This window comes from Leucopleurus acutus, assembly GCF_964270905.1.
Source record: "Leucopleurus acutus genome assembly, chromosome: 17".
Classification (NCBI taxonomy): domain Eukaryota; kingdom Metazoa; phylum Chordata; class Mammalia; order Artiodactyla; family Delphinidae; genus Leucopleurus; species Leucopleurus acutus.
The window spans coordinates 68,146,872-68,173,599 of record NC_139159.1 but is presented as its reverse complement, the minus strand read 5'-3'; the positions used below and the strand labels follow the sequence as shown (position 1 = coordinate 68,173,599).

At 43.9% G+C, this 26,728-nt stretch overlaps 1 protein-coding gene across 1 annotated transcript; it reads left to right on the top strand.

Annotated features, from left to right (window-relative positions):
* Positions 1-819: 819 nt before the first annotated feature.
* DERL1 (derlin 1) lies at positions 820-25,774 on the top strand. The gene is made up of 8 exons (XM_082858852.1): positions 820-1,182; positions 10,841-10,952; positions 14,332-14,396; positions 15,466-15,492; positions 16,036-16,131; positions 18,254-18,306; positions 19,785-19,895; positions 23,536-25,774. The coding sequence occupies exons 1-8, from the start codon at positions 1,030-1,032 to the stop codon at positions 23,672-23,674; spliced, it is 756 nt and encodes a 251-aa protein (XP_082714978.1). The 5' UTR covers positions 820-1,029; the 3' UTR covers positions 23,675-25,774.
* The last annotated feature ends 954 nt before the right edge of the window (positions 25,775-26,728 follow it).

The following is a 26,728-nucleotide window of genomic DNA, read 5'->3' as shown; positions in this document are numbered from 1 at the left end:
GGCCAGTATCCTGTTTTTCTCCACCCTGAATTCTCCTCAGGGCACACCATCTGGGTGGCTGCAGTGGCTAAGGGCCTGATGGCAGGCAACATTCCCTGTTTACTGGCATAGAAGTCAACATTCTGTTTACTGAAATGGCAGGCAACATTTTGTGTGTGCAGAGTGGCTGTTTTCTCTGTGTGGAAAACTCTCCAGATCTGTGTGTGTGTGTGGGGGGGGGGGGGCTCAGCTCAAAGATCACCTCCTCCAGCTTCTCCCTGACCTTTCTCATCGAAAGCGGCCATCTCTCCCCACACTTCTGCACTCCCACTCCATCACTCTATCCCCACTATCCTAACTTATCTTCCTTATTTTTCTTACCACTCTCTTGAAATTATCTTACTCAATTATTTGTTCATTACCTCCCTACCTTTGTATGGAAGCTCCAGGAGAGAAGGTACCATAACAGCTCTGATAGCTGCAGCACCTCCAGAGTCTAAAACCCTGTCTCGCACTTACTAAGCCCTTAATAAACATTTGTGGAAAGGATGGACAATTGAGGGGCTACATTGTACTTTATTTTCCTCCTTCCCCTTTAAACACCCTCCAAGTGGAACCACCTGGGCTATAAATCCGGCAGGAACTGGGTAGACGGCGTTCAGCCTCGCTATTGGCTGGAGTATCTGTCGTTGCTCCTGGCAACCACTGTTCCCCACCAGTCGTGAGGTCGGCCCCTCCTGGACCCGTCCCTCGCCCTCCCGCCTTCGAACCACCGAGCTTCTGCCCAGTGGTAAAAACGGTGCTCGCCCTTTAAGCGGCGGGACTTCTGGTTAACGTCGTCGGCGGCCGCCGGAAGGGGAAGTTTCGCTGCCGAATTCTCCCTCGCTCGTCCGAATTCGGTGGCGCCACGTCTGCCGGTCTCCGTGTTCTGCAACGGGGCTGGGGCGGCTTCCGCCTCGACACCTCCCACTCGCCCAGTGGACCGCGTCGTGAGGGGCCCGGGACAGGAGTCGGGCGGCTTTGCACATCCCGGCCACCGAAGAGGCGAAGATGTCGGACATCGGGGACTGGTTCAGGAGCATCCCGGCCATCACGCGCTATTGGTTCGCCGCCACCGTCGCGGTGCCCTTAGTCGGCAAACTCGGTCTCATCAGCCCGGCCTATTTCTTCCTCTGGCCCGAAGCCTTCCTCTATCGCTTCCAGGTACTGACCGGCGACTGGGGAAGTGGAGACTACAGGCCCCAGGTGGCCCCGCAGCGGCGGAGCGTAGACCGGCTGGTTGCGGACGCGCGGTGCCTGGTGGGACTTGTAGTGCGGTGGCTCCAGCGGTTTAGGGCGGGGTCCTGTGGCCAGGGGGTAGGGTGGAGGCCAAGGGGTTTGAGCGTGGGCCTGGGTAGCTGGAGACGTGGAGGGAGACAACACGGTTTGGCCCGGTGGGAAGGGATTGATTTTGTCCTTCCATTAAAACTGTGCTCCTCGCCCTCTGTATTCAGAGAAGGCGGCAGTGGGAAGGTAAGTCTGATAGTTGTCAATCTATTGGACGCCAGTGAGTAGCAACCTGGGGCCAACTGGAGCAGCTGCCCTCTGACCTCCCTCTGCCACCCAAGTGGATGGCATGTGGACGTCGCCTGGCTCAACTACCAGCTGAGTTCTTTTTATGTTAATGGCGTTTCTTCCCAGTAGGAGTGATTTGAAGCCCGAGGTGCAAAGAGTGAGTTTATTTGTGTGCATCCCAGATCCTGATCTAGTATCTGGCAGGTAGTAGTTGTATTTATGAAGGAGTGAGTAAAGAGTAAATTGCTCCTGAAATGGAAGTCTTTATTTTTTGAAGCATGAAGGAAACAGCCCAGAGTAACATTCCTGGCAAGAGAATATTAGTTTTCTGGAGGTTATCTTTATTCACTGGATTCTGTGATTTAAATCTTTAATCAGTGGCAGGTCAGATACTAAGATCTGACATTAATTTCGACACGTTGTTTGGACTGTGGGTAACACACTCTTGTCTTCTCTCTCCTCACTGGCTGTTTCTTAGTTTTCTTTGCTGGTTCCCCATCTTCCTGATCCTTAAATATTGTGATGTACCCCAGGACCTCTTTTCCGTATTCTCCCTAGCTGTGGGTGATCTCATGTAGCTTCATGGCTTTATATAATTTCTACAAACTGAAGATTCTCAAATACAAATATACATATTTTCAGTCCAGATCTATCTCACTTCCAGACTCGTATACTTGAAATTACCACTTAGATGACTAATAGACATCTCAGACGTAATGTGTCCAAAACAATACCCTCTTCCCTAGAAGTAAATAGCAATTCCATTATTACAGGAGCTCAACCTAAAAGTCATGGACTCATCCTTGACTTCTTATCTCACATCCCACAGTCTGTTAGCAAATTCTGTTTATTTTAGACAGATGTCCAGAATGCAATCCCTTTTCATTCTCTACTGCAAGCCATTATCATAGCAGCCTTGTTCCTTTCAATCTTTTCTCTAGACAGCTAGAGTGACCCTTTTAAAACATAAATCACATCCTGGCAGCCTTCTGCCCAGAACCTTTTAATGTCTTCTCAACTGGATGAGTAAAGCTCAAGTCCTCTCAGTGGCCTGCAAGGCCCCTACTGCCTCTCTGACCTCATCTCCTACTGCTTTCCACCTTGTATATTAGGCTCCACAGTGGAATCCTTTCTGTTTCTTCAGCACCTAACTCCATCCCTGCTCAGGCCCTTAGCATATGTTATTTCTCTGCTTGAGGACGATAACTGTGGTTTATCTCATTACCTCCTTCAAGTCTGCCCAAATGCCACCTTATTGGCAAGGCCTTATTTGATTGCCCTATGTAAAATAGTACCTCTCCTTCACTCTGTCTCCCTTGTCCTTAATTTTTCTTGGTTACATATCACCCCTTGATGTTTGTTAGCCTGCTTCCCTTCAGAGAATAAAGCTGCGTGAGAGCCACTTGTCTGTTTACCACTGTCTTTGTTACCTAGATTAGTGTTTGGCATATAGCGGGTGCTTATATATGGGTTGAATGCATGGAAATAATTGGGTACTTGCCAGTGCTGGGCACTAGGGGTACAATAGTGAATAGTACAGAAAAAGTCCCAGCTCACATGAAGAAAATAAGAGAGGGGTGTGTGATGGAGAGTGACTTTGATGAAGTGTTCCAGAAAGGCCTCAGAGAAGGTATTTGAACTGAAATCTGAATGACGAGGAGCCAGCTTTGGGAAGATCTGGCTCTGGGGACAATCTTCCAAGAAGAAGGAGTAATAAGGGAAAGGCTTAGAAGCAGGAATTAGAAACAGAAAGAAGACTGGATAGTTAGTACAGAGTCAGCTGTAGGGACGAGGATTGGTAGTTGAGGACAGAGAGATAGCCAGGGGTGAGTGCAATAAAGTGAAAGAGGAAAGGCAGGCTGGGGCTAGACTGTGTAGGGCTTTGTGGTTTGAACTTTAATTTGAAGGCACTAGAAAGGCTTCAGAGCCTTTTGAACAAAGGACTGAAAAATTGCCTTGGCTACTCTGTGGGATGGACTTGGTATGTGAATGGGGGAAAGGGTGGGCTAGGTAACAGGATCGGAGAGGTGAGTCAAGTTAGAGGGCAAGAGAGATGGTGGTTTGGACCAGAGTGGCTGTGAAGATAGAAGTGGATAGATTTGGGAGTTGGAGTGGACTACACTGCAGCTTAATGGATGTGAAGGGGCAGGACTTGAAGATGTCACTGTTTTCACAGGAGCAATGGAGTGCCTGGTGCAGCTCTTTTCTGAGATTGGGAATGTTCAGGGAGGCTTAGGTTTGGGGGTGGAGAAAGGTATCAATAAAGAGTTATATTTTGACCATATTAAGTCTAGAGAGGCTTTTTAGGCATCCAGGTGGAGAAGTTAAGTAGGCAGTTGAGTATTAGAATATGATCTGGGTGTGCAGCCAGAGTGGCAGACTCTTTTCTATTTGCTTTGGTAAAATATTTGTTGCAGTGAATGTTGTGCACTTTGTGCCCTGTGGCATGTTAGGTAATGCGGTGCCTGAGGAGCAGTGGTCATAAATGATTGTAAATCATCAATGGTCGTCAATGAGAAGGACCTGGTCAAAACTGGCTCTTTGGCCCTACTTGCAAAATCTTGCTTGTTTCTGTAGTCAGCTTAGTAAAAGTAAGTCTTTCTAATAGCCTACATGTGTATAATATTAAAAGTGGTGAACTGATTAGAAAGGTCATCTTTCATGTAACACCTTCCATAATGTTCCCATCTTCCTTGCATTGTTTCTTGTGGGCTTGTTTTCCTGAAACGGGGGAGAAGCTGCTGGTAGAAGGCAGGACAGTGTGCTCACTGCCCGGGTGTGGAGAGACCAGTATCTATACTTTCTTTCTGCTACTCTGACTCCTACTCTTTCTGGACAGGTTTAGCTTTCAGAAGCTGGAAGAACTCATTTGCAAATGAAGCAGTTAAAGGAAAAACTGCATCTGAGAGGCTGATGGGTGAGGACACACAGCCTGTGGTGTGCTTTCTGCTAGAGGCTCCTCTTTTCCTTAAAAGCTGCATCTTTGGACAACTTGGAAGTGATCAATTTAGAATTGTGGATTCATGCTGGAAGTGACAAAAGTTACTTTTCCTCCTTATCTGTGGGTTTCCTCTGAGTAGCTTGTTGGTTTGGAACTCTAAAGTTTAAAATGTTATTTCCTTAGTTTGGGTAAGTGGAAAGGCGTAGGTGTATGTTAAGACTCACTCCACTGTTGCCTGAAGTTCCTCATCTCTTACATTTAAGACTCATTGATCAGATAGTACACAGTGATGAAATGCCTCCATATTGGTCCCTGATTAACGAGAAGAGAGGCTGCACTTTGCTGCTGCCCTCGTGGTTTCTGAGATTATGTCTCCCAGGGCTGCCCACACGGGAGATTTCGTTTCTTTGGACAAAATAACATCACTGCCTTACATCTGTGTTGGGCTTCTTTCTCCATATGATACCTCACTTAACCCCCATAAACATCCCGAGGTCAGCATTACCCCAGTTGATAGACAGCTGCAGTTTCAGTTTCTATTTTGGTGAGTTCAAGATAGTTCTAAGGGCTCTTGTTTCACTCTTTTGCATCCTATCTACCCAAACACATAGTTAAGTGTTTAACAAAACATTCTTGAGGGTGATTTCTTTCAAACCAGTCGTAGCAAATTATTGTTCCTTTTCTATTAGGGTAGAAAGACTGTGGGATTTCCAGTAGTTGAGTCGTGGTCTCCAGGCCTGGCTTAGCCCCCTTGCAGCCTGCAAGCCCTCAGCAAGCTGTTTATCCTTTCTGAGCCTCAATTTCCCCACCTAAAAGTGGGGAGAATTTAATACCATACTAACTCTGTTCTAAGAGTTAACTGTGTTGTAACTCCATTGGTTATAAGATGCTCCTTTAATTTAATACAATTTTTTGGAAGGGGAGGAGAGTACAGATTACATTAAATGAATATATTGACGGTAAGGCACGTCCGAATTTCAGGAACACGAAAATGAGTATCTTCAAATTGAGGAGAAATGTTACCCACTTCATGCCTCTATTATATAAAAACATAAAAAATGTAAGGTGCCCAGTCAATAATCTGGTAGATAATCTATTAAAAAAATAGTGACTATTTTTACTTATTAGTCAATAATAATTCCTGCCATTGCTGCCTTCTCTCCTTGGGCAGTAATATTCTAATTTTAATTTGTAATTGAAATTAAAACGTAACTGCTGGATTATTATCCTTCTTTTTGTCCCACTAAAGGCGTCCTGACTAGAAATGGGAAGATATGTACTCTCAATTTCTCTAATTTGTTTCCGGGAACAAAAAGAAATAGCACCAACCGAGTCTGTGACCAGGCCTGGTGCTGATATTTATTTGCCAAGCTTTTGCTCATGTTCTCACATTTAGCCTGATGACAGCAGCCCTAGCAGACTCATCTGAGTGTGTTGGGAAAGAGAGTCATATAGACCCGTAACTGGAAGGGGAATGAACTTGGTCTGTGGGCTGAGCATAGAAGTAGCCTCAGGGTTTGGATTTAGAACTTTATGGCAAGTGTTCTGGTATGTACAGCTTTAAAATCTTTCCTTTGCAATCCTGTCCACATAAGACAGTTCTGCTGTGGTCTGTAGCTAAGGGTGAGCTCATAGCTTCATTTTTAAACTTTTTGTTGAGTTGCAGTATTCAAGCAGGAAAGTGTATGTATTATATATTTATAGCTTGTTGAATTTTCAAAAATTGAACATCAGTATATAACCAGCCACCAGATCAAGACACAGCCAGCATCCCCAAAACCTTCCTGCTGCTCCCTTCTGGTCACTACCCACTGCAAGGGTAACTACTGTCTTGATTTTTAATACCATAGATGGTTTTTGCCAGTTTTCTCACTGTTCTATAAATGAAATTATACAATATGTATTTTTTTGTGTCTAGCCTCTTTTCAACAGTTTGAGAGTCACCCACATTGTTGCATGTGGTTATAGATTGCTCATCCTTATATTGTTCCCTTGTGTGAACAGACCACCATTTATTTACCCTTTCTGCTGGTAACGGGCTTTTTGGGTAGTTCTAGTTTTGGCTAGAATGAGTAGTGCTGCTGTGAACATTCTGGAACACGTCTTGGTGAACATAGGTATGCATACGTACCTAGGAGTAGAATTGATGGCTCCTAATAGCTGGTTTAACGTCCTCAGTTGAGACTGAGTGCCTTTCATTTGATTTTCTTGCCTGTCTAGTGTCCCCCCCAGCCCCACCCCCCGGCTCCTCTCCCCTACACCGCCACCTCCTGCCAAAAAAAAAAAAAAAAGAGAGAGAGAAAAGCCAGAGTTTGCTAACATCGGCGTTTGGTGCTCTTCATTCTTACTTGCTTGATGACCCAGGCAGACTTTCTTTAACTCCAAATCAACCAGTCTGTATTGTTGCAGAAAAATCTTTGTTTTTGATAGTTAAAAAAACCTGCTCTCGACTCTGGGTGGCGTTTGTAATGATTTCAGTAGCACATTGTTTGGGAGATTTTTGTTGAAGGATGGTTGAACTAAACACTCAACAGAAGTTGTCGGACTAGCAGCTGGCGACGAGCAGTGTCTGATGTTTCTTTGAAGGCCTCTACGCCCGGGAGCACGTGGGCTTCTTGCTCTTGCTAAGTGAGGAACTCTGGGAGGGTTACCTCAACTCTAATGAGGGCCCAGCGTTCCTCATGAAAAGGTGGGTGATTATGCTTCCGGCCTTGGGATTGCTGTGGGGTTAAAGTGAGATGCTTGCCTGCAAGTCCCAGGCTCTTTGCACTGCCCCTGGCTGCTTCTTACGGGTCAGTGCAGGCTTTCTAGGCTCGAAAGGTGCCTTCACCACTCCCAGCCCTGAAAATAAAGCCATTTCCTTATCGTAACTATCTCCATATCAGAGGAGAGGAGGGGATTTAGTTGGTTACCTACAAGGGGGATTTCAGAAATATATTACACTGTTTCCCTCTGAAGAGATGAGCTATCTCCTGGTGTTTTCAGATTATAATTTTAAAGTGATGTAAAAATAATACTAAGTCCCTTAGATCAGTGAGAGCAAGTGTACCTCAAGGGTAAGCATAATGAACTGGGAAAAGCAGTGTGCGGTATTTTGACACTGATTTCCAAAGCACAGGTGCACACAGTGGCTAAAAATAGCATCATGGCATCAAGTGTTAGTGAAAAATGTAGTCAGAAAACCCCTGAGGTTTCTTTTCCAAAATCAGGCCTGGAGTAACTGAGAGGAATCCGGGGGGAGTTTAAAATGTGAATTTGTAAAAACCAGGTCAGCACGTGTCTCCTAAAAGATTGTAATAATTGTATGCCCACACAAATTTTTTTTACAAAGCACCTTCTTAATCCGCTTTCTTAATTCCAACCTTTTACAAAATCTGTGAGATGAGGAAGGCGGGAGTCAAAGGACAGATGTTACTGGGTAGATGAAGATGCAAACTCACAGGTCCAGACTCTTCCAAGGCCCCGAGCCAAGGCCACAGCTTGCTTGCTTCTGGTCTTTTACCCCCAGTGCTTTTTCTTAAAGCGGGGAGAGTGAATTTGTGAGCTTACGCTCTGTTCATTTCAGGATTATACAAGTAGTATAGTAGTACTAAAAATTTTTACTGATTTTAATTATATCTCATAGTAATGATGTCACTTGTGGGAGGCATTGTAGAAATAGGGGCTTATTAGTATTATAAACTCTGGAGTCAGGCTGTCTGGGACAAAATTCTAGCTCAGCCACTTACTGGCTATTATTTGGCCTTTTCTCATTCTGCTTCCTCATCTATACAATCTACCCCCTGAGTTAGGACATGTAAATGAGCATAATAGTACACTATTTTTTTTTTTAAGGCATTAACCAAAATGGAGCAAGTATTAGTATGTCACTCCTCTTTTACAAATGGAAATTGAGACTCAGGACTGCTGACTTGTAAGCCCCTACTGAAGTCTCTGTCTTCTCAATTCCTTTCCGGTGCTCTTTCCATCAGACTCAACTATTTCTGAGATAAAATTGTGAATAAACCAAAATGAATTTTAACCTATTTTGTTTTACTGGTTTAGTTCAAGGTTGTTGGAAGTGACTTTTGGGATATGTGAAGTGCATTCTCCTCCACAGGGAGTTAAGCTCTGAGGGTTACAGTTCTGTACTTGGAGAACCTGACTTGTCAGCTATGCCTGGCCAGCCCCACAGCTAATGCCCTCCATTCTAGCCACACCCAAATCGTGAGCAATACCCATTCATTATTGTGCTCTTGCAGTTCTTTGGGACTTTGTACTCATTTTTCCAAGACCACAAGTTCCCCTTCCTGTCCCTACTCTTGCTTCTTTGGACAGACTCCCCATTATCGAGACCTCCTTGATGTGGGGACCATATCTTTCACACTCATGCGATAAGACACAGCTCTCAAGACAAAAGCCAGCATTATGTTGGCATTTCCAAGTCTGGGAAGGCCATCTTCTTCAACCTCTATAACTTAACATGATTCTGGAGGTGTTAGCCAGTAAATTAGGCAAGAAGAAGATACAAAATTTTATTTACAGATAGAGTTGTATACTTGGAAAGTGCAAGAGGCTGAGTTTTCAAATATCACAAACAATTAGATAATTCAGCTTTGGTGGTTGAGTATAAAAAAGATAGAAATCGAAAGCTCAATAGAAAGGTATGAAAGACTTTCTGGCTGGAAACTGTCTTTATCACAGTGAAATAAGAAAGGTGTTGGTTCTCATTCATTTAGAAAAGTAATATGGAGACTAGCCAAGAAGATTGTGACATATATGGAAGAAAAACAGGAGGGGGATTATTTAATTATATAACTTTGCCAGATAAGAAAATACATTATAAAACTAGAAATAGTTTTGGTATTGGTATTGGCATTCGATTCCAAACAGAATAGTCTAAAAGTAGACTTTCCTATAAAAGGGAATCAATGTATGATGAAAGTAGTTTTTCAAATCAATGGAGAGAAGAGGGGTCACTCTGTAAACAGTATTGGGAAAACTAGTGACCGTCTAGAAAAATAAGTTGACTCTCTTTCTCACTTCTTACATAAACCACAGTACAACTGGGAGCACTGTTGTATTCTTGGAGGGGAGAAGTACTTGTAAACGTGATACATGATGGATACATTTGCCTATATAAAAATTAAACTTTCACATTTCATTTTATATGGCAAAAATACCACAAAAGCATAAGACTAATGACAGACCAGAAAATAATTGCAACAATGAGAAAGGGCAATTTCCATAATGTGTAAAGAAATGCAAATTGAGTAGAAAAATGAAGAAAGAAAATGCTAAAGCTTTAGAAACATGATTGGTGACTGTGAAATACACTAAATGGTGAAGCTGTGGAGAGAAGACAGACATTAATCTCCATTTTAGGAGGAAGTATAAATTGGTTGAACATTTTTGTAGGCAGTTGGCAATATCTGCTGAAATTAAATGCAAATGTTTGATCTAGCAGGTTGACTCACAGGAATTTATCCGATATGTACATGTATAAAGAGGATATTCATTGTAGCATTGTAATAGCTTCAGTGAAGTTTGAACATCCACACAGAAGGAATATTATGAAGCCTATAAAAATATTTTTTCAAGGGAGTGAAACAAGGTATAGAACAGTGCAAGGTAAGTTAGGGTGAAAAGGGAGGAATAATAGTAATAGAAATGATTGTTTCTCGAGAGAAGTACAATGAATGGATCCGTTCTTGCTGGAAAAGGAGCTGGGAGACTGAGGGTCAGGAGGGAGGCTTACTTCTCACTGTAGACCTTCTGTAGTTTTTTGGGGGGAAGGGAATATTTTTAAGTTATGTATCCATATTGCCTAAATAGCACATTGATTTGAATGGAAAGTTCCTGTTTTACTTCCGTCTTTTGAATATGACATTATTTTGACAAGGTTTGTCATCCCAGTGTATTCTTTTTCTAAATAGCGATAATTACTATACTGTTGGAAATTATCTTTATAAATCTTTTTTCTTTTTCTTTTTTTTTTTCCCCACTGTAGTTGATTTACAATGTTTCAGGTCTTACAGCAAAGTGATTCAGTTATACTGTAATTCGTTTTTGATAGGCATAACTATAAGCCTGATCCCAGTAAAGATTAACCATATATGTCTTTAGTATTGATTTTTTTCAACTTGTTTAGAAATATTTATTGTTTATTTTATGATGCTATCTCATTCCATTGACTTGCACATTGAAGTCATTGTAGCTAATATGAACTTTTCTTCAGTTTTCTTGAATTATATTGGTGATGTCCATTTGGTAGCTCTCATCACTGAGGAGAATGTTTTTCAAGGGTTAATTTTGTTTAGTTAAAAGAAAAAAAAAAAACACCCAGCTTAGAGAAACTAACAGCCGTGTTTATTTTGATCTGGACAGATTTGGAGGCCGATTACTGCCACCTTTTATTTCCCTGTGGGTCCAGGAACTGGATTTCTTTATTTGGTCAATTTATATTTCTTATATCAGTACTCTACACGACTTGAAACAGGTATGTTATCTGTGGTTGTTTTAAGTATTGTTTCTGTCTGATTTACTAATCCATGTATTTACTTATTGGAGGAATTTTGAGGGCAGATGGCGTATATAAAGAAATGACATAATGCTGTAAATGCGCAGTAAGTAGTGACTGTGCCAGGAGTCTACTAGGTGCTTAGATTATTCGTTTTTTAATCCTCACAGCATCATCATGAGATGTAAGCAGCAGTGTCACCACTTTATAGGTGACAAAAATACAAGAGCAGAGGTTTACACATCTTGTCCATCTCCTGTGTGTGCCTCTCACTTCATGTGACGTCTCCCTCATTTGTCACACAGCAGTCCCTGTTTTTTAAAGCACAGTTGGGCTGAAGTGTATATATCTCCTAAATTGGGGTTGAAAAACACTACTTTATGCAAGTAAAAGCCTAGACTTAGTCTCTGTAATTGAAACATGCAAGTTAAAAAAAATTTTTTTTTAATAAATAAATTTATTTAGTTAGTTAGTTTTGTTTGCGTTGGGTCTTCGTTGCTGCGCGTGGGCTTTCTCTAGTTGCGGTGAGCGGGGGCTACTCTTTGTTGAGGTGTGTGGGCTTCTCATTGTGGCGGCTTCTCTTGTTGTGGAGCATGGGCTCTAGGTGCGCGGGCCTCAGTAGTTGTGGCACACAGGCTCAGTAGTTGTGTCTTGTGGGCTCTAGAGCACAGGCTCAGTGGTTGTGGTGCGCAGGCTTAGTTGCTCTGTGGCATGTGGGATCTTCCTGGACGAGGGATCGAACCTGTGTCCCCTGCATTAGCAGGCAGATTCTTAACCACTGCGCCACCAGGGGAGTCCCTCTTTTTTTTTTTTTAATTATTATTCACTGTGTTAGAGCATTTATACTCAATATGAAGCACTCAAGTTTTAAAAAATATATAGCCAGGATTTTAATAGCATGGTAGTTTTTCAGGTATGACTACCTATATGGATAAGCTATAAAATTCTTTTCTTAAAACTTTCTTACTGAATTGTTATTTATTTTCTACAATACCTTATATGCTTTTCTGAGTTACTTATACTGAGAAGCAATAACTCGATAGACTGCTGTGTCAAAATATAATTTGGCAAAGCCTAAATGATTTTGAAAATGTGGTCTGACTTCAGAGACTAGAAACCTGATGGCTGTTAGCTCAGGTTAGAAAATTCTGAGCTACCCTTAAATCTAAGTCAGTGCTCATATGCTTGAGAATTGTGAATCAGTCTCACAACTGCAGGGATATAGAAGGTTGGACATTCGGTGTCAAATATCATTTTTCCTTAAATTGGCATTTGCTGTTAGGTGCTTTTTAAGAAGAGGGAAATCACCGTGTTAATACAAAGTTTTGGGTAATAGACTATTACTTCTGGAAGGGACCTAGCCCATTCCCTTAGTTTTATAAAGGAAGAACAGGAGATTCAAGCAAGTAAAGTGACTTGGCTGAGGTGAAACTGACAACCAGGACTCTGACCGCCATATCAGGGATTGGATCCTTAAATCTACCAGCATATATGATATTCATTCTCCCTTGCCAACTTGCTTAGCATTCTACCCCTCTGATATGATTTCATTGAGGGTTAAGCTGTGGGAGGAATTTTTTTTTATATCAGTAGTAAACTCTAGATTAAATGTGGATGATCCGTGACCACTTGTTAAAAATTGTAGTATGGGGCATTTTCAAACATATACAAAAGTAGAAAGGTTAATGAACCTCTTTATTTTTTTTCCTTTTCATTTAGAGAAAACTCACCTAACATAAAGGTCCTCATTTTAACCATTTTAAAGTGTACAACCCAGTGGTCTTTAGTATCTTCACAAAGTTGTGCAGCCATCACCACTAATTCCAGACATTTTCATCACCCCCCAAAAAATCCAAGCCAGCAGTCTCCATCCCTCCCCCTCCTCCCAGCCTCTGGCAACCACTCATCTACTTTGTGTATGGATTTGCCCATTTCGGACATTTTATGTGTCCTTCTGTGACTGGCTTCTTTCACTTAGCATAATAATTTTGAGGTTCATCTTGTTGTAGCATGTGTCAGTATGAGCCCCTTTTAATCATCACTCATCTTTAACAGTTATCCCATAGCCAGTCTTTTTTTTTTTTTTTTTTTTTGCGGTACGTGGGCCTCTCACTGTTGTGGCCTCTCCCGTTGTAGAGCACAGGCTCCAGACGCGCAGGCTCAGCGGCCATGGCTTACGGGCCCAGCCGCTCCGCGGCATGTGGGACCTTCCCGGACCGGGGCACGAACCCGCATCCCCTGCCTCGGCAGGCGGACTCTCGACCACTGCGCCACCAGGGAAGCCCAGGATTATTTTTGTTTAAATGGGCTATATATATCATGTAATTGTGATGGGGTGTGGGGGGGGGAGGTAACCGTTTGAGATAGAGGGAACTTACAGTCATTTGTTATTTTCTCCGCCCCTCTCCTAGTCTTGCAGCTGGAGGCAAGAGGATCATCCTTAGAAGGGAGAGCTGGGCCCATGTTGATTGTTCTGCCCAGTAATAAGACAAAGCCCAGTATGTGGCGTAGCAGAAAGAACACTAAACTAGTAGTTAGACTTCACTCTGCTTCTAAAAGCCATGTGACTTTGGTCATGTAACTGTACTTCCTCATCTGCCAAAAGAGGGTGTAGGTCTTTCCTTTGTCCCTCACAGATATGGTAGGAAGAGTCAGGGCCATGGAAAGGTGTGGCTGCCCCCTACTCCCCCACCATTGTTTTCCTTTGCTAGAATGTGAGGTCCTGGAAGACGGAGACCGAATCCTCTTGGTGAGCCCAGTGCCGGACTGTGCGGTAGTGCGCGTGCGTGTGTGTGTGCACGTGCGTGTGTGTGTGCGCGTACGTGTGCGCGTGTCTCCAGTCATAACAACAGTAAGTGCTTCCCAGCCTAGTTGTGTGGAGGAGCCACAGTGGTAGGCAGAACGGACGTGGTTCCTCCCCTGACGGAGCTTATGGTCTAGTGGAGGGAGAAGGGATTAACCAGGTAATCACGAATAGGTCTCCATCTCATGATGAGAGCCATGAAGGAAAGGCCAGCAGGCTGTGAGGGGCTTCAGCGGATGGGGTCTCAGTAGCTGTGGACCTGACTGTCCTCCCTTTGGGTTTCTTTTGGCTCGTGCTAGTTGAGCAGAGCATTTTACGGACTGGAATTCAGTTAGGGGAACACAGATTATTAGCCTTGACACCCGGGCAACTTTACTTTAGGGCTTAATTGTGGACACGGTTTTATATATTAAAATTTTCTTTTACTTCCAAGGAGTGGTTTTAAAATATTCTCATTTTGTGTTTTCTCTACAATTTTTTGAAGTATTTCTCAACATAGAAGTCTCTTTGTTCCGAAATTCTGAACCATGACATTTGGCTTATTTTTGTTTCCAGGAGCTTTTGATGGGAGGCCAGCAGACTATTTATTCATGCTCCTCTTCAACTGGATTTGCATCGTGGTATCCTTCCGTCTGTCATTTTGGGCCAGAAATAACCAGGTTTTTTTTCAGGTTTGGGGAAATGGGCAGTAATCTGCATAATATTTTAAATGATAGTATTTGCATCTTTGTTTACTATAGTTAATAGTTAAGAATCATGAAAGTTCTTGTCAAAAGCAGTAGTAAATCACATAGCCGTGGAGTGATGCATTCCCCTACCATTGCCTTTGTGGGGTTTTTCCACATTTGGTTGAGTTTTATTACTGTTCCCTCTTCTTGTTCCCAGTTCTCTGTGTTCTGGTGTGTGGCAGCTTGTTGACTGCAGCTCAGAGAGATTCCGTGCCATGAGATAGCTTTTGAAAGCTGTGGTCCTTATCAGAAAATTAATTTACAACCAGCATCCTTTCTGACTTTAGTGCTGTCTTTGTCTCGAGGTCCTAAATGGTAATTCGGTCCCTCTGTAAGTGCCTGGCTCTGGGAAAGGACACAGCATGCCTCTCTGCTTGCTGTGTGTCAACCACAGCTGTCAGCAGTCTTCCGGCCGCAGACCTTTACAGATAGTGAGAGCAGCAGAAGGGGCTTGGTGGCTCAAGTCCTGTGCACAGTTGGTGAGCTCAGAATGGCTTTGGGGTTTAGTGTCCATTGAAACCTGGCCAAGAGCCAGAAAATTGTGGCACTCTGGATGCCCTTTCCCTCCTTTAAGGGAAGATAAAAAGATTGTTTTGGACTTCACCTGTGCTGTGGAGCCCTGAATGTGAACAGACGCATTATTTGTTTCAGAGGCATGTTTCACATGCCCCTCCATCTCCTAATTGAAGGAGAGCTGGTAAAATACAGTGGCAGGGCACGGAGGACACAGGCAACCAAACTGAGTCATGTGCCAAAGCAGTTAATTTCTACTATTTCCTCGTCATCGGATAGTTTAATAGCGTGTTCACAGTGAAGATTATTAGATACCTTTGTGTTCCGGGGTGTTTTAAGCAACCTGAACTATAGAAAAGTGTTTTCCTTCAGAAAACTGGAATGAAATGAACTGTTATTAGGTGTAGAACGCTTTATTTGTGTCTGATCTTTAACTTTACAAACCAAGATTACTGGCTTAGCAATGGATATGCAGGTAAGTGTCCCTTGAAACTATTTGGCCTTTCATGTGTTTCAGACTTACTGTTAATGACCTTTGACAGAAGTTTAAATTGCATTAACCGCGTGGTTCATTATATGGTATTTTGAAGCTCTTATGTGAGTTACCTAAATCATTACTGTCCTTGCTCATTTCTGGCTTCTGTATTAATGTATGAACGTTGAGAACGATGGTTTATCCAGTGTTTTCTGTGCATGTGTGTGGATATGTATTTTTTAAAAATGGAGAATACATGGTAAGTAAAGCTTTATTGCATACTTTTTCCAAGTAACAGAGCTTGACCCTGATATTTCTGAATCCATCCCAAATAATATAATTGTGTTGTATTTTATTAGAGGATTTTAAAGCATGCATTGCATGATTAAGTAATTCTGATGAGTTGAATTTCCTTCTGCTTTTTGAATAACCATGGGAGAATTTATTTGGAGGGGAGAGGTTAAAAAGCAAAAAAAGGTAGGTTTACGCTAAGCCTCTGTTTTAAGTGCCTCTGGAGCCTTTACGTGTTCGTTTCTTTTGCAGTTGCTGATGATTCCTCTGATCATGTCAGTACTTTATGTCTGGGCCCAGCTGAACAGAGACATGATTGTATCATTTTGGTTTGGAACACGATTTAAGGTACTCTAACCTAGCTGGGAAAATTTCCTTTTCATATGTCTGCAGAAATCCCTCTCTTCAGCCCAGAGATGTACTTTCTGACACATGCAGAAGAGGTCACTACAGAGCAGTAAACCGTAGGCAAGCCCCTTCTCCCCTCCTCAGTCCTGGGTTTCTTTAGCCAACCCTGAGGCCTTTGCTGACTATTACTTCTCACTCCCTCTGGAGCTCAGGCCCTTTAGGCATGTGTCCTGAGTGATCTCATGTATGTGTGTGTGGTAGGGGGAGGGGAGGAAGGACACTCATGTGGAACCCGCTCTTTCAGTCTGTTCTTATCATTGCCTGTTATGTATTTTACACTTAAGCTGAAACAGATTGGTCTCCCCCGCCCCAACACTTCCCTTTGTGCCTTCTCTCACAGCTTTCCACCTGTAACATCTTTTTTATTTTCTTTCTCATGTAAATCCTGCCCATTCTTAATTTGAGTGGGGGACTAAACATATTTCCTGCCTCTCCTCCCTGGAATTGGTCTTGCCTTTGGGCTTTTGCTGTGTTCTTATAGTAGTCACTGCATTCTGCCTTCAGGCTATTGATGTGTAACCCTTTCTTTACCAGTTTGCGATGTTTTTTTGCAACGCCCTTAGCTCTTAGTATGATGTCTTGAAACTGGTAAGGGGTGTTGACCTCAAGTAAATAGGCTGCCAGATACTTCTGCAGCAAAGATGGGTTTACTTGGGATCAGTGGAGAACTGCATTTCGGGGTCTGCAACCATGGTGAGCCATGAGCAAGTCCCTACATGCAAAGGGAAGGAGATCGCTTTTCTGTAAAGAGGAAAAGGAAGTCAAGAGGTGTGGTAAACAAAGCTTTTCATTGGCTGAGTCCTTGCAGGGAAAGAAGTCTGTCTTCTTCCTCTTGGGCTCTGCTGTTGAAACAGGGCGTGAGAGCTCCCCCTTCTGGTCTCCCAACCCTACTTAATGGAGGGTTCTGTTTGCTAATTTTTTTTTTTACCCGGGCTCAAATGTTGAATTCATCTGGAGAGCTGTCTAACTTCGGAGAGTGTTAGTTCAAGAGATCAATGTGTAATGTGATAAAGATTCAAAGTAATTTTGTGAAATATGTAAAAGGAGAACCTAAAAAGATGGGGTGTTTTATAGCTGATTGGTAACAGTTTGCTGGCAGGAGTCTTAATGTGACTCTATTATGGACCATGTTTTTATTAGCATCCATAGGACACTCATCTGCTTTCTTTTTTTTTTGGTATTTATTTATTTATTTGCTTGCACCAGGTCTTAGTTGCAGCAGGTGGGCTCCTTAGTTGCGGCAGGTAGGCTCCTTAGTTGCGGCATGTGGGCTTCTTAGTTGTGGCATGCATGTGGGATCTAGTTTCCTGACCAGAGATCAAACCTGTGCCCCCTGCATTGGGAGCACAGAGTCTTAACCACTGTGCCACCAGGGAAGTCCCAGACACTCATCTTCTTTCTAAAGCTGTTTGTTATAATTCAGCAGGGTATATATTGGATCTGAAAACTATGGGCAAAGTACTCTGTGTCCAATTGCTAATATCTGAATAAGTATGATGCTAGGGACCTCTCTGGTGGCGCAGTGGTTGGGAGTCTGCCTGCCAGTGCAGGGGCATGGGTTTGAACCCTGGTCCGGGAAGATCCCACATGCTGCGGAGCAACTAAGCCCGTGCGCCACAACTACTGAGCCTGCGCTCTAGAGCCTGCGAGCCAGAACTCCTGAGCCTGCATGCCACAACTACTGAAGCCCATGTGCCTAGAGCCCATGCTCCGTAGCAAAAGAAGCCACGACAATGAGAAGCCCTCACACCGCTGCGAAGAGTGGCCTCCGCTTGCCGCAACTAGACAAAGTACAAAGACCCAACGCAGCCATAAATAAATAAATAAATAAATAAATAAGAAGGCTTGAAACAGTAGGAATGATGCTAGATTGTTAAAAGGAACTTTTGCAGTGACTTTCCAAAGGATTTATTTATTTATTTTTTAAACGTCTTTATTGGAGTATAATTGCTTTACAATGGTGTGTTATAAAAGCCCTTCTCAATAGAACCTTCCCCATTTCAGCCCCCTGGCAGCTGTATCCTCTGTAGGTGTATTCATGTTTGTGTGTATTCTTTCCTAGGCCTGTTATTTACCTTGGGTTATCCTTGGATTCAACTATATCATTGGAGGCTCGTAAGTGATATTAGATTTATTTAATTGCAAACTAACCCTTGGAAGACTTCCATTATTCTTTATCTTCCTTCTCTAATCTTTATAACACTTCAAAGAATCTCAACGTTGATACCTTGGTACCTTATACTTTTGAAATAATTTCATTTGGATGTAATTGATTGAAATTGCAGGGCTTTAAGCACATTTAGCACTGAATGGTTTTTTATTATTGTTGTTGTTATAGTATGCTTCCATATATGTGTTTTTGAATAAATATTTATTTCTGGATTCACTGTCCAGATTGAGCAAATATAGACCTAATTTTATCCAAGCCAACTCTGTGCGTAAAATTTCTGTTTTTTTAATTCTTAAGGCATTTCCAGAATGCCTTGGAAACTGCTCACCAGTCACAGAAATGCACAGATTCTCAGATGGGAAGTTTTGTCAGTGGTTTAATAGTATAGAAGTTTGGGCCAAACAGGGTCAAATTTCTAGTCTGGAATTAGACCTGAGGCTTAGGAAAATCTTGAATGCATCCAGTCAGAATTTTGGAAGGAGGATTTCAAGATGCAGTTATTCTAAGAACTCCTGTTTCTTACACCACAAAATGTTTTTAACATTTTTAAACGGATTTTGCTAGTGCTAGTTCTTAATGCGATGACCTCTTTGCTCTATATGGTCCTAACTTCTGCTGCATATCCACAGGGAGAAGGGAATGAATCGAGTAAACAGATTCTGTTCAGAGTAGAGCAAGTCCGGGGCTTGGTAAAACTGCCCTGCCGCCCAGAAGGGCAGAATCTGGGAGCAGTTGTAGACGGTGATTTGTCCCTAAGAGGAATCATGTTGCAGGCGGAGGCGGAGAAGGATATGTAACAGTAAGAATTGATCTGTAAAACCTTGAAGTGGCCTGTGTGTCAGCCATGGGAAGATTGAAGAAGGGCAGTGTTTATTTTAGGATTACAAGGTGAAGGTCAGCTTTCCAGAGTGAACTCTGTGATGTCTTACAGTCAGGGACCCGAGAGGTGAGGGAGACGTGATCCATGGTTCCAGGAACGAGGGAGTGGACGTTTTTCATCCCTCCTTTCCTCACTCCCATGCTTCTGTCTTGCCAGCCTTCAGTTTTGCCCACGTTTTGCAAATATGGTGCTCGTGACTGAAAGCGTTCAAAAGCTTGCTTTGCGGCTTGCCCAACTCCTGAGGCAGGAAGTAGCAAAAACAACATGTTGAGGATGGGCAGGGGCTTGAAAGAGATGTCGGAGGGGCAGCTGGCCTTGAAGAGCACAGGCCCCATTGGTCCAGCAGGACGGCTTTGCTTCTCATTCAGAATGCGTGTGCCTCTCAGACTTTATAAAAGGGCTGACTGTCAAGCTGTCACAGCCTCCCAGCGACCAGAAACAGGCTGCCACGAAGGATCTCTTCCCTCCGCTATTAGCTAAAACTTGCTGTGTCTCACTTCACTGCTTGAATGTCTTGAAACTCATTTGGCTCTCTGTTTGCAGGGTCATCAATGAGCTAATTGGAAATCTTGTTGGACATCTTTATTTCTTCCTCATGTTCAGATACCCAATGGACTTGGGAGGAAGGAATTTTCTATCCACGCCTCAGTTTTTGTAAGTGTTTCTTCCCCCTCTCGTTTGACAATCATCTTATTGTCCGTGTTTGTCAGCATCCTGATAAAAACTCTGTGAGGGGTGAGGTTTCCCTCTCCGTCTGATGGAGAAATGTGAGCCAACCAGGGACTTGCCCAGGTCACTCCAAGCCAAGGCTTGGTCTTCTCCTGGAGCCCTCGTAGCCAGGGGCCGCTGAGCCTAGATTCAGGCGTCCCGGGGAGCCGTGGGCCCTGCAGAGCGGGCGGCACGCCTGTGTGCAGCAGGGGGCCAGGGTGGCAGGGTTATCAGTTTTACCCAAGATGTTGCCTGAGGAAGGGGTAAGAGGGTAAGTAGTCTCATTGGTTAGCAGTTTAAAACATCTTTATATTCAATATTATAGACCAGAATGTTTAAAGGACTTTTCAACGTTAAAATGAGAGACGGGAGGCTTGTATAGTCCCGCCCCCTGGGAGGATGTGCGTGTTCTTTCTCTGTTTGCAGAGTTTACTAAAGTGAGGAGGCCAGGGGCACAGCTTTGGTTTCGAGACAGACTTTGGTTGGAATCCCATTCCCGTCGTCTACCAGTTCATATATTGCGAAAGTGACTTAGTAAATCCCCCGAGCTTTAGTTCGCGAGTCTGTGTGTTGCGGGGAGGCCCTGTCTCATGGGTCTGCAGGAGGTGGGGTTTACCGTTAGCAGCACAGTAGCGGATGCTCAGTAAATACAAGCTCTCAGCCTTGCTCCTGAAGTTGGGGCGGGGGGCGGGATTCTGATGAGCCCCCAGAGATGCTGACACACTTAAGCGTTCAAGTAGTGTGACCATTCTGTCAGTGAAGCAAAAGGCTGTCGAAGATGGGACAAGTGAAATCACCATCTGGGTGTCACAGCCGGCCTGACAATCACGCTTAATCTCCAGTCGGGCGTATGCAATAATAGCTTGCACTTAGAAGCTTAAAAAAAAAAAAAAAAAAGCAAAAAACCCTTTTCACATCTTGCTCGTTTTAATGTTTTCCAGTTTGTCATTCTTCCAGGGGGTCAATGAGGGCAGTAAACTTGAGTAGGCACCCCTTCCCCCTACTTTTATAGGTTAGAGGAAGGTTTTTTATGGTGAAATACAGTATACAAACAGAGAAGTACACTATTGTTGTTTTTTTTTTTTTTTTTTTTTTTTTGCCGTACGCGGTCCCCTCACTGCTGTGGCCTCTCCCGCCGCGGAGCACAGGCTCCGGACGCACAGGCCCAGTGGCCACGGCCCGCGGGCCCAGCCGCTCCGCGGCACGCGGGATCCTCCCGGACCGGGGCACGAACGCGCATCCCCCGCATCGGCAGGCGGACCCCCAACCCCTGCGCCACCCGGGAAGACCCCGTTGTATTTTTTTTTGTGTGTGGTATGTGGGCCTCTCACTGTTGTGGCCTCTCCCGTTGCGGAGCACAGGCTCCGGACACGCAGGCTCAGCGGCCATGGCTCACGGGCCCAGCCGCTCCGCGGCACGCGGGATCTTCCTGGACCAGGGCACGAACCCGTGTCCCCTGCATCAGCAGGCGGACTCTCAACCACTGCGCCACCAGGGAAGCCCTGTTTTGTTTTGTTCTGTTTTTTCGTTAAGAGCATAAGAAGAAACTTGTTTCTCGTGTGAGCCTTGAGTTGCCTTCAGGCTAAAAAAAAAACCAAATGACCAGTCTGCTTTCTAATTATCAAAGGGCGCAGTAACAGCAGGTTTGGATTTTTGATCTAGGTTTATCAAGTCGGATGGCAGATGCATCATTAAAAAAAAAAATGTGTTGCTTTGCGGGGCAGCCAAGAACTATTTTACTTTAAACAGCCATATTCTGACTTAATGGCTTGGAGAGATTTCTCAATTGTGGGCAACAACGTGTATGGGATTCTAGTGGCAAAATCGACATCCCACTGGAGCCTGCCTTCCACTTGAGCTTTCCCTGTTGGTGGAAGCCCTTCTGTTAAATTTTGCATAAAGATCAGATGACAAAATGTAGCTCCTTGCAAAAGCAGTAACTGCTTTGAAATTACCATAAATCTTTGTTGATTATGTATAATTGGGTATCTTTTTATACTAATTACTTGCATTTAATTTCACTATCTGTTTAAGCAGTGGCGATGGCTTCCATATTGTCTCAGAGTAAGAAGCAAAGCAAGACAGCCTTGGTGTTGCCTTTTTTAAGTCTTCCAATTTATTACATACTTTGGAGGAATGTTATTGTGCCAGAACGTCATGAATGTTGGGAAACCAGTGCTTGGAAATACATGTTGATGTAATGATAAAACTGTATTTGTTTAAAAGGGAGGATGCGAGTTATAGAATTCTAAGTCGTATCACTATTTTGCATTCCACTTAGAAAAGTAGACAGATCCTTTTCTGTGCACAGTTATTTTTCTGTTTACAAGGGGTTTAATTGTCTTTTTGGGGAGGCAGCGTGCAGCTAACTGGGTTGATGTAAACACATGAGGACTCCGGTCACTAACTGTTGTCACCTGAATCTCACGCTGTGTGTCCTGTGGAAGTGTGAGGTGTAGGAAGTGGTGTGGGGCATGAGCTCCAGAGTCAGGCTGCCTGGGTTTGAATCCTGTCTGTCACTTTAGAAGAGCTTTGCTCAATTCTGCCTCAGTTTTCCCATCTATAAAATGGGGTAATAACTGTGCCAACCTCATAGGGCAGTCGTGAAGATGAGAGGCACTTATAAACATGCAGCACCCGGTGTAAGGGAGATGCTTTATGATAAGGTTGAACTCTGCAGGCTTCCTGCTGTGGGCAAGTCACCCCTCGTGGTTTGCTCTTGGTGCCATGAGGGGTTTAAAAAGAGGTATCAGATCACGGTCTCTGCCTTCAAGACAGAAATTGAACCATCAGGATCTGATTAGTGGAATAGGTTAAAATACATTCTCAGTTTACTAATAGTCAAGGAAGGGAAGTAGTTAGAAAAGCTATTGTGAACATAGAGTCCTGGGTTTACATTTTCTTAGCGGTTCTGGGACTTAATTTATTCATTTGTAAGGTGAGAAATCAGCTAACCTTTTCGGGCCTCAGCTTTCCCACCATCTATGAGAGAAAGATTGCAGTTGGAGGGCAAACTATGAATCAACTTTAAAACACGCCCAAATTCCAGGACAGAAAGCTGTCTTCTCTGCTGTCCCTTGATGGACGCCAAAGAACCCAGCAGCACCGTGGTGATGCCGGGCGGTGCTCAGACACGCTGGCTGCAGATTTGTCCTTTGGAACTGAGTTCATTTTGTATCCTTTGAGCCAGTTAGAGCCATAGTTACATAAACTAAAATGCTATATAGATGGTTCTTTCTGGTTGTTGGGCTCGTGGGTGTAATATTTTTGTTTCCATACTGTTCCTGCACGAATTGCTTTTATAATCAGGGAAAAAAAAAGTTAGAGTGTGAAGTTAGTGCGAAAGCTTAGTAAATTAAAAAGAAAACATAAAAAGTGAGTGACTTCTGTGGTCAGGGCATTGAGCTAAGTGCTGAAAAGGCAAAGTGCAATAAGACATTGTCCTCAGCCTCTCCGTGGCCACAGACGAACGTAATTCAATGTGACAGATGCCGTGGGAACCCCAGGAAGGGAGATGGGATGGACAACTGCGTGGAGAAGTGACTGTGCTTTTCTCTCCTTTTGTTTCTTCCGCCCTCTGCTCTAGGTACCGCTGGCTGCCCAGCAGGAGAGGAGGGGTGTCAGGGTTTGGTGTGCCCCCCGCTAGCATGAGGCGAGCCGCCGACCAGAACGGCGGAGGCGGGAGACACAACTGGGGACAGGGCTTTAGGCTCGGGGACCAGTGACCGAGTGGCCTCTGGCCTGCCCACCAGCCCTCCACTCAGATGACGTTTCCTCCCAGTGCCGGGTGACCTTTACCACCGAGTTCTAGCTAACGCTGTTGGACCTGACCCACACTGAATGTAGTCTTTCAGTACAAGACAACAGTTTTTTAAATCCTGAAGAAAAAATATATGTTCCTCGAGTTTCGTGATTCTCATTCAAGTCCTTACTGCTAAGAAGAACAAATATCAACTGGGCAGATTTCGGAACTGACCTTAGTTTTTGGTGTCTTCTCTTCCTTTTCCATCTGAATCATGGGTTTCGGCAGGTCCTGCTCTGCTGGCACCAAGCTGGGTATCCGGCGTTGGGTCACCAGACCCCTGTCCCGGGGGCTCTTAGCTCTTTCTCGCACCCGCGCCTGCCTCCTCCTTCCCCAGCCTCACACTCCCAGCTAGAGGAGATTGCCCATGAATTGGTCCTGCCTCTGACAAGCTCGCTTTATTTGTTGGCTTTTGCCGAGGCTTGGCCACAGAGGCCTTGTTCCCAGCGTTTTACGGTGGCAGAACCGTAACCGTAGTGCAGAAGGCGGACAGCAGATGAAGAGCTTCCTCAGCTTTTGGGATAGCCGTGGCCTGATATCAGTTGCCACCGTTTGCCACCTCTTCAGCTGTTCTGATAAAAAAAGCACCGCTGAGTCAGTGAGGACCACAGATCGGTATTAATGAGGCCTGAAGGTCCTTGCTAGGCATTTTTTATCCTAAGTGATCAAAACCCTAGTGGAGTTGCATCTTACACAGGGGCTGTGTTTAACCGTGGGCATAATCCCAATGCATCTCGTGTAGGGCATACTGGCTCTGTGTGTACCCAGAGTAGTGGATTTGTATTGTGCTAGAAAGTTCCAAAGCACATTGGCCACAGGGAGAAGCTCTCTTTGAGAGGTGCCTGGGCATTGATTGATTTGACTTCATTCTCCTTCTGGGTGTATGTTTATTGAGTAGAGTGGAGGGAGAACCTTAAACCCTCGTTAAGTTGTCTTTTTTTTTAAACCGAGCCCCCATTCCCCACCCCCATGGCCATATGCTTCAGCTACTTGTGAGGAGGGTGCAGCTCCTCTGTATGTAGATCTTATTTAGAAGCTGTTGTAAGCACATCTACGTGAATCACGTAATGTTGGGTGTAATGGCTTTAGAATCATCTGTGTTTGAGGAGCTTTTCTATTTCGAGTCATGAAGGTACATCAGACCATCTTCACCCACAGCTCCTTTTTTTACAGGTGGGCTTTTTCCATCAGAGCTAGGCTTGTCACCGGATAGCTTTTTGAAGGCTGCGACGTTTCACACAGGTTCTTATTTTATATTTTTATTCTGAAAGCAAACTGCTAGGAGCAGTGCTGAGTGGCTGCCATACTTTGAGTCAACTAGAGAAGGCTTTGAACATTCTGACCAGCGGTTCTGTGCAGGAGACACTGTGTGCTAAGAGTATGACTCTTCGCCCCGCTCTGAAGCAGTGACGTGTGTTATTCTAGGAAGTGGGGATTTGAAATCCGCTCCTCGTTTTTCATGAAGTTTGTTCGAGTGTACCTCTTCATATTTAATTTATATGATAAAATAGGCGGCAGGGAGAATCTGAACCCTAACTGTCATATGTTTGCTGTTGACCTGTGGCCAGAATAAAATTTACTTGTAAAATTTTAGAAACCCTTCTTCCTGTTACGTCATACTTGCACTCACTGTGCAGGAGTGGAGACTCATTGTATGTGTAAGAAGATTCTCACGGTAAGTGAGCTAGTCTCCTACACGCTGTCACAGTAGCTCAACTGCCTGAGAGCAGTAGTCTTTCTGAAGGTTACAAGTATTCCTTAGAATTCTTCAGTTCAAGGCAAAATGTTCATTAAATTCTTCCTCTTAAACACATTTAAGAAGCTGATAATTTTTATTAATTTTGTCTGGATTACCTATCTTTGGGGAATAACTTTAGCTAAGCAAGCTATTTGAGATTTGATTTGGCAAGGCAAGACATGACAGCAGATTCTCTTTGTGAAAGAAAATAAATCCTAATTTTGTATAGAGAAATTCCCGTTTTGTAACTAATCCTTTTTATTGGTAAGAATTGTAAATTAAAATGTACAGCTTCATGGTTGTATGTCTTAAGTTTCTGTATCCCTACTCTGCTGCCTCTTTTAGATATGACTTAATTTATGTAGCTAGTCATCTCTTGGTGGGCATTGAGGAGTGTCCAGTGTGTGTTGCTATTATAGCCGCACATCAAACTTTTTTTTTCTAATTTTTTTTTGGCTGCATTGGGTCTTTGTTGCTGCGCGCAGGCTTTCTCTAGTTGCGGTGAGCGGGACTTCTCTTGTTGTGGAGCACAAGCTCTAGGTGCGCGGGCTTCAGTAGTTGCAGCATGCGGGCTCAATAGTTGTGGCTCACGGGCTGTAGAGCGCAGGCTCAGTAGTTGTGGCGCATGGGCTTAGACGCTCCGCGGCATGTGGGATCTTCCCTGACCAGGACTCGAACCCGTGTCCCCTGCATTGGCAGGCGGATTCTTAACAACTGCGCCACCAGGGAAGTCCCAGCAAACATTTTTGTACCTCCTTCTGTTCACGTGTTGGAAAATACCTGTAGGATTAATTCTTGGAAGCAGGATTTTTAGGTTTTCATTATAAGGAAGCAGGATGCTTCAGAACATTGGGTTAGGGGTTATATCTGATTGTAGTATGCTGTATAGCATTTTTGTCACCTCCACCCATGGGTCTGAGTCTTGGAACTGGACAGAATTAGTTTAATCCCCTTTCTGTATTTTCTTTCTAAGGATCCATGGACCGTGAAAGGCAGGTGCAGTGACACTCCTGAACCATCCAAGTCTAGCCCCAGCCTTAGGCAGGCTCTCTTCCTTCATCACAAGTTGGGTCATGGGAAGGAACAGGACTGTGCACCCCTATTCTGGTGCTGGAGAAACACCGAGAAAATAGGAACAGTCCTGCTTGTTTTGGAGGATAGCACATTGCCAGTATCACTGTGTTCTAAGCTACCTTTTGAAGAACACGGATGTAATAGGTGATGCTGCAGCTGCCAACA

Bases quoted from the DNA above. Each gene is read 5' to 3' on its own strand.
- DERL1 (XM_082858852.1), top strand. From the start codon at position 1,030: ATGTCGGACATCGGGGACTGGTTCAGGAGCATCCCGGCCATCACGCGC. The intron at 15,493-16,035 runs GTAAGTGTCCCT...TTTCTTTTGCAG, and splicing joins GCTTAGCAATGGATATGCAG to TTGCTGATGATTCCTCTGAT. The intron at 16,132-18,253 runs GTACTCTAACCT...ATTCTTTCCTAG, and splicing joins GGTTTGGAACACGATTTAAG to GCCTGTTATTTACCTTGGGT.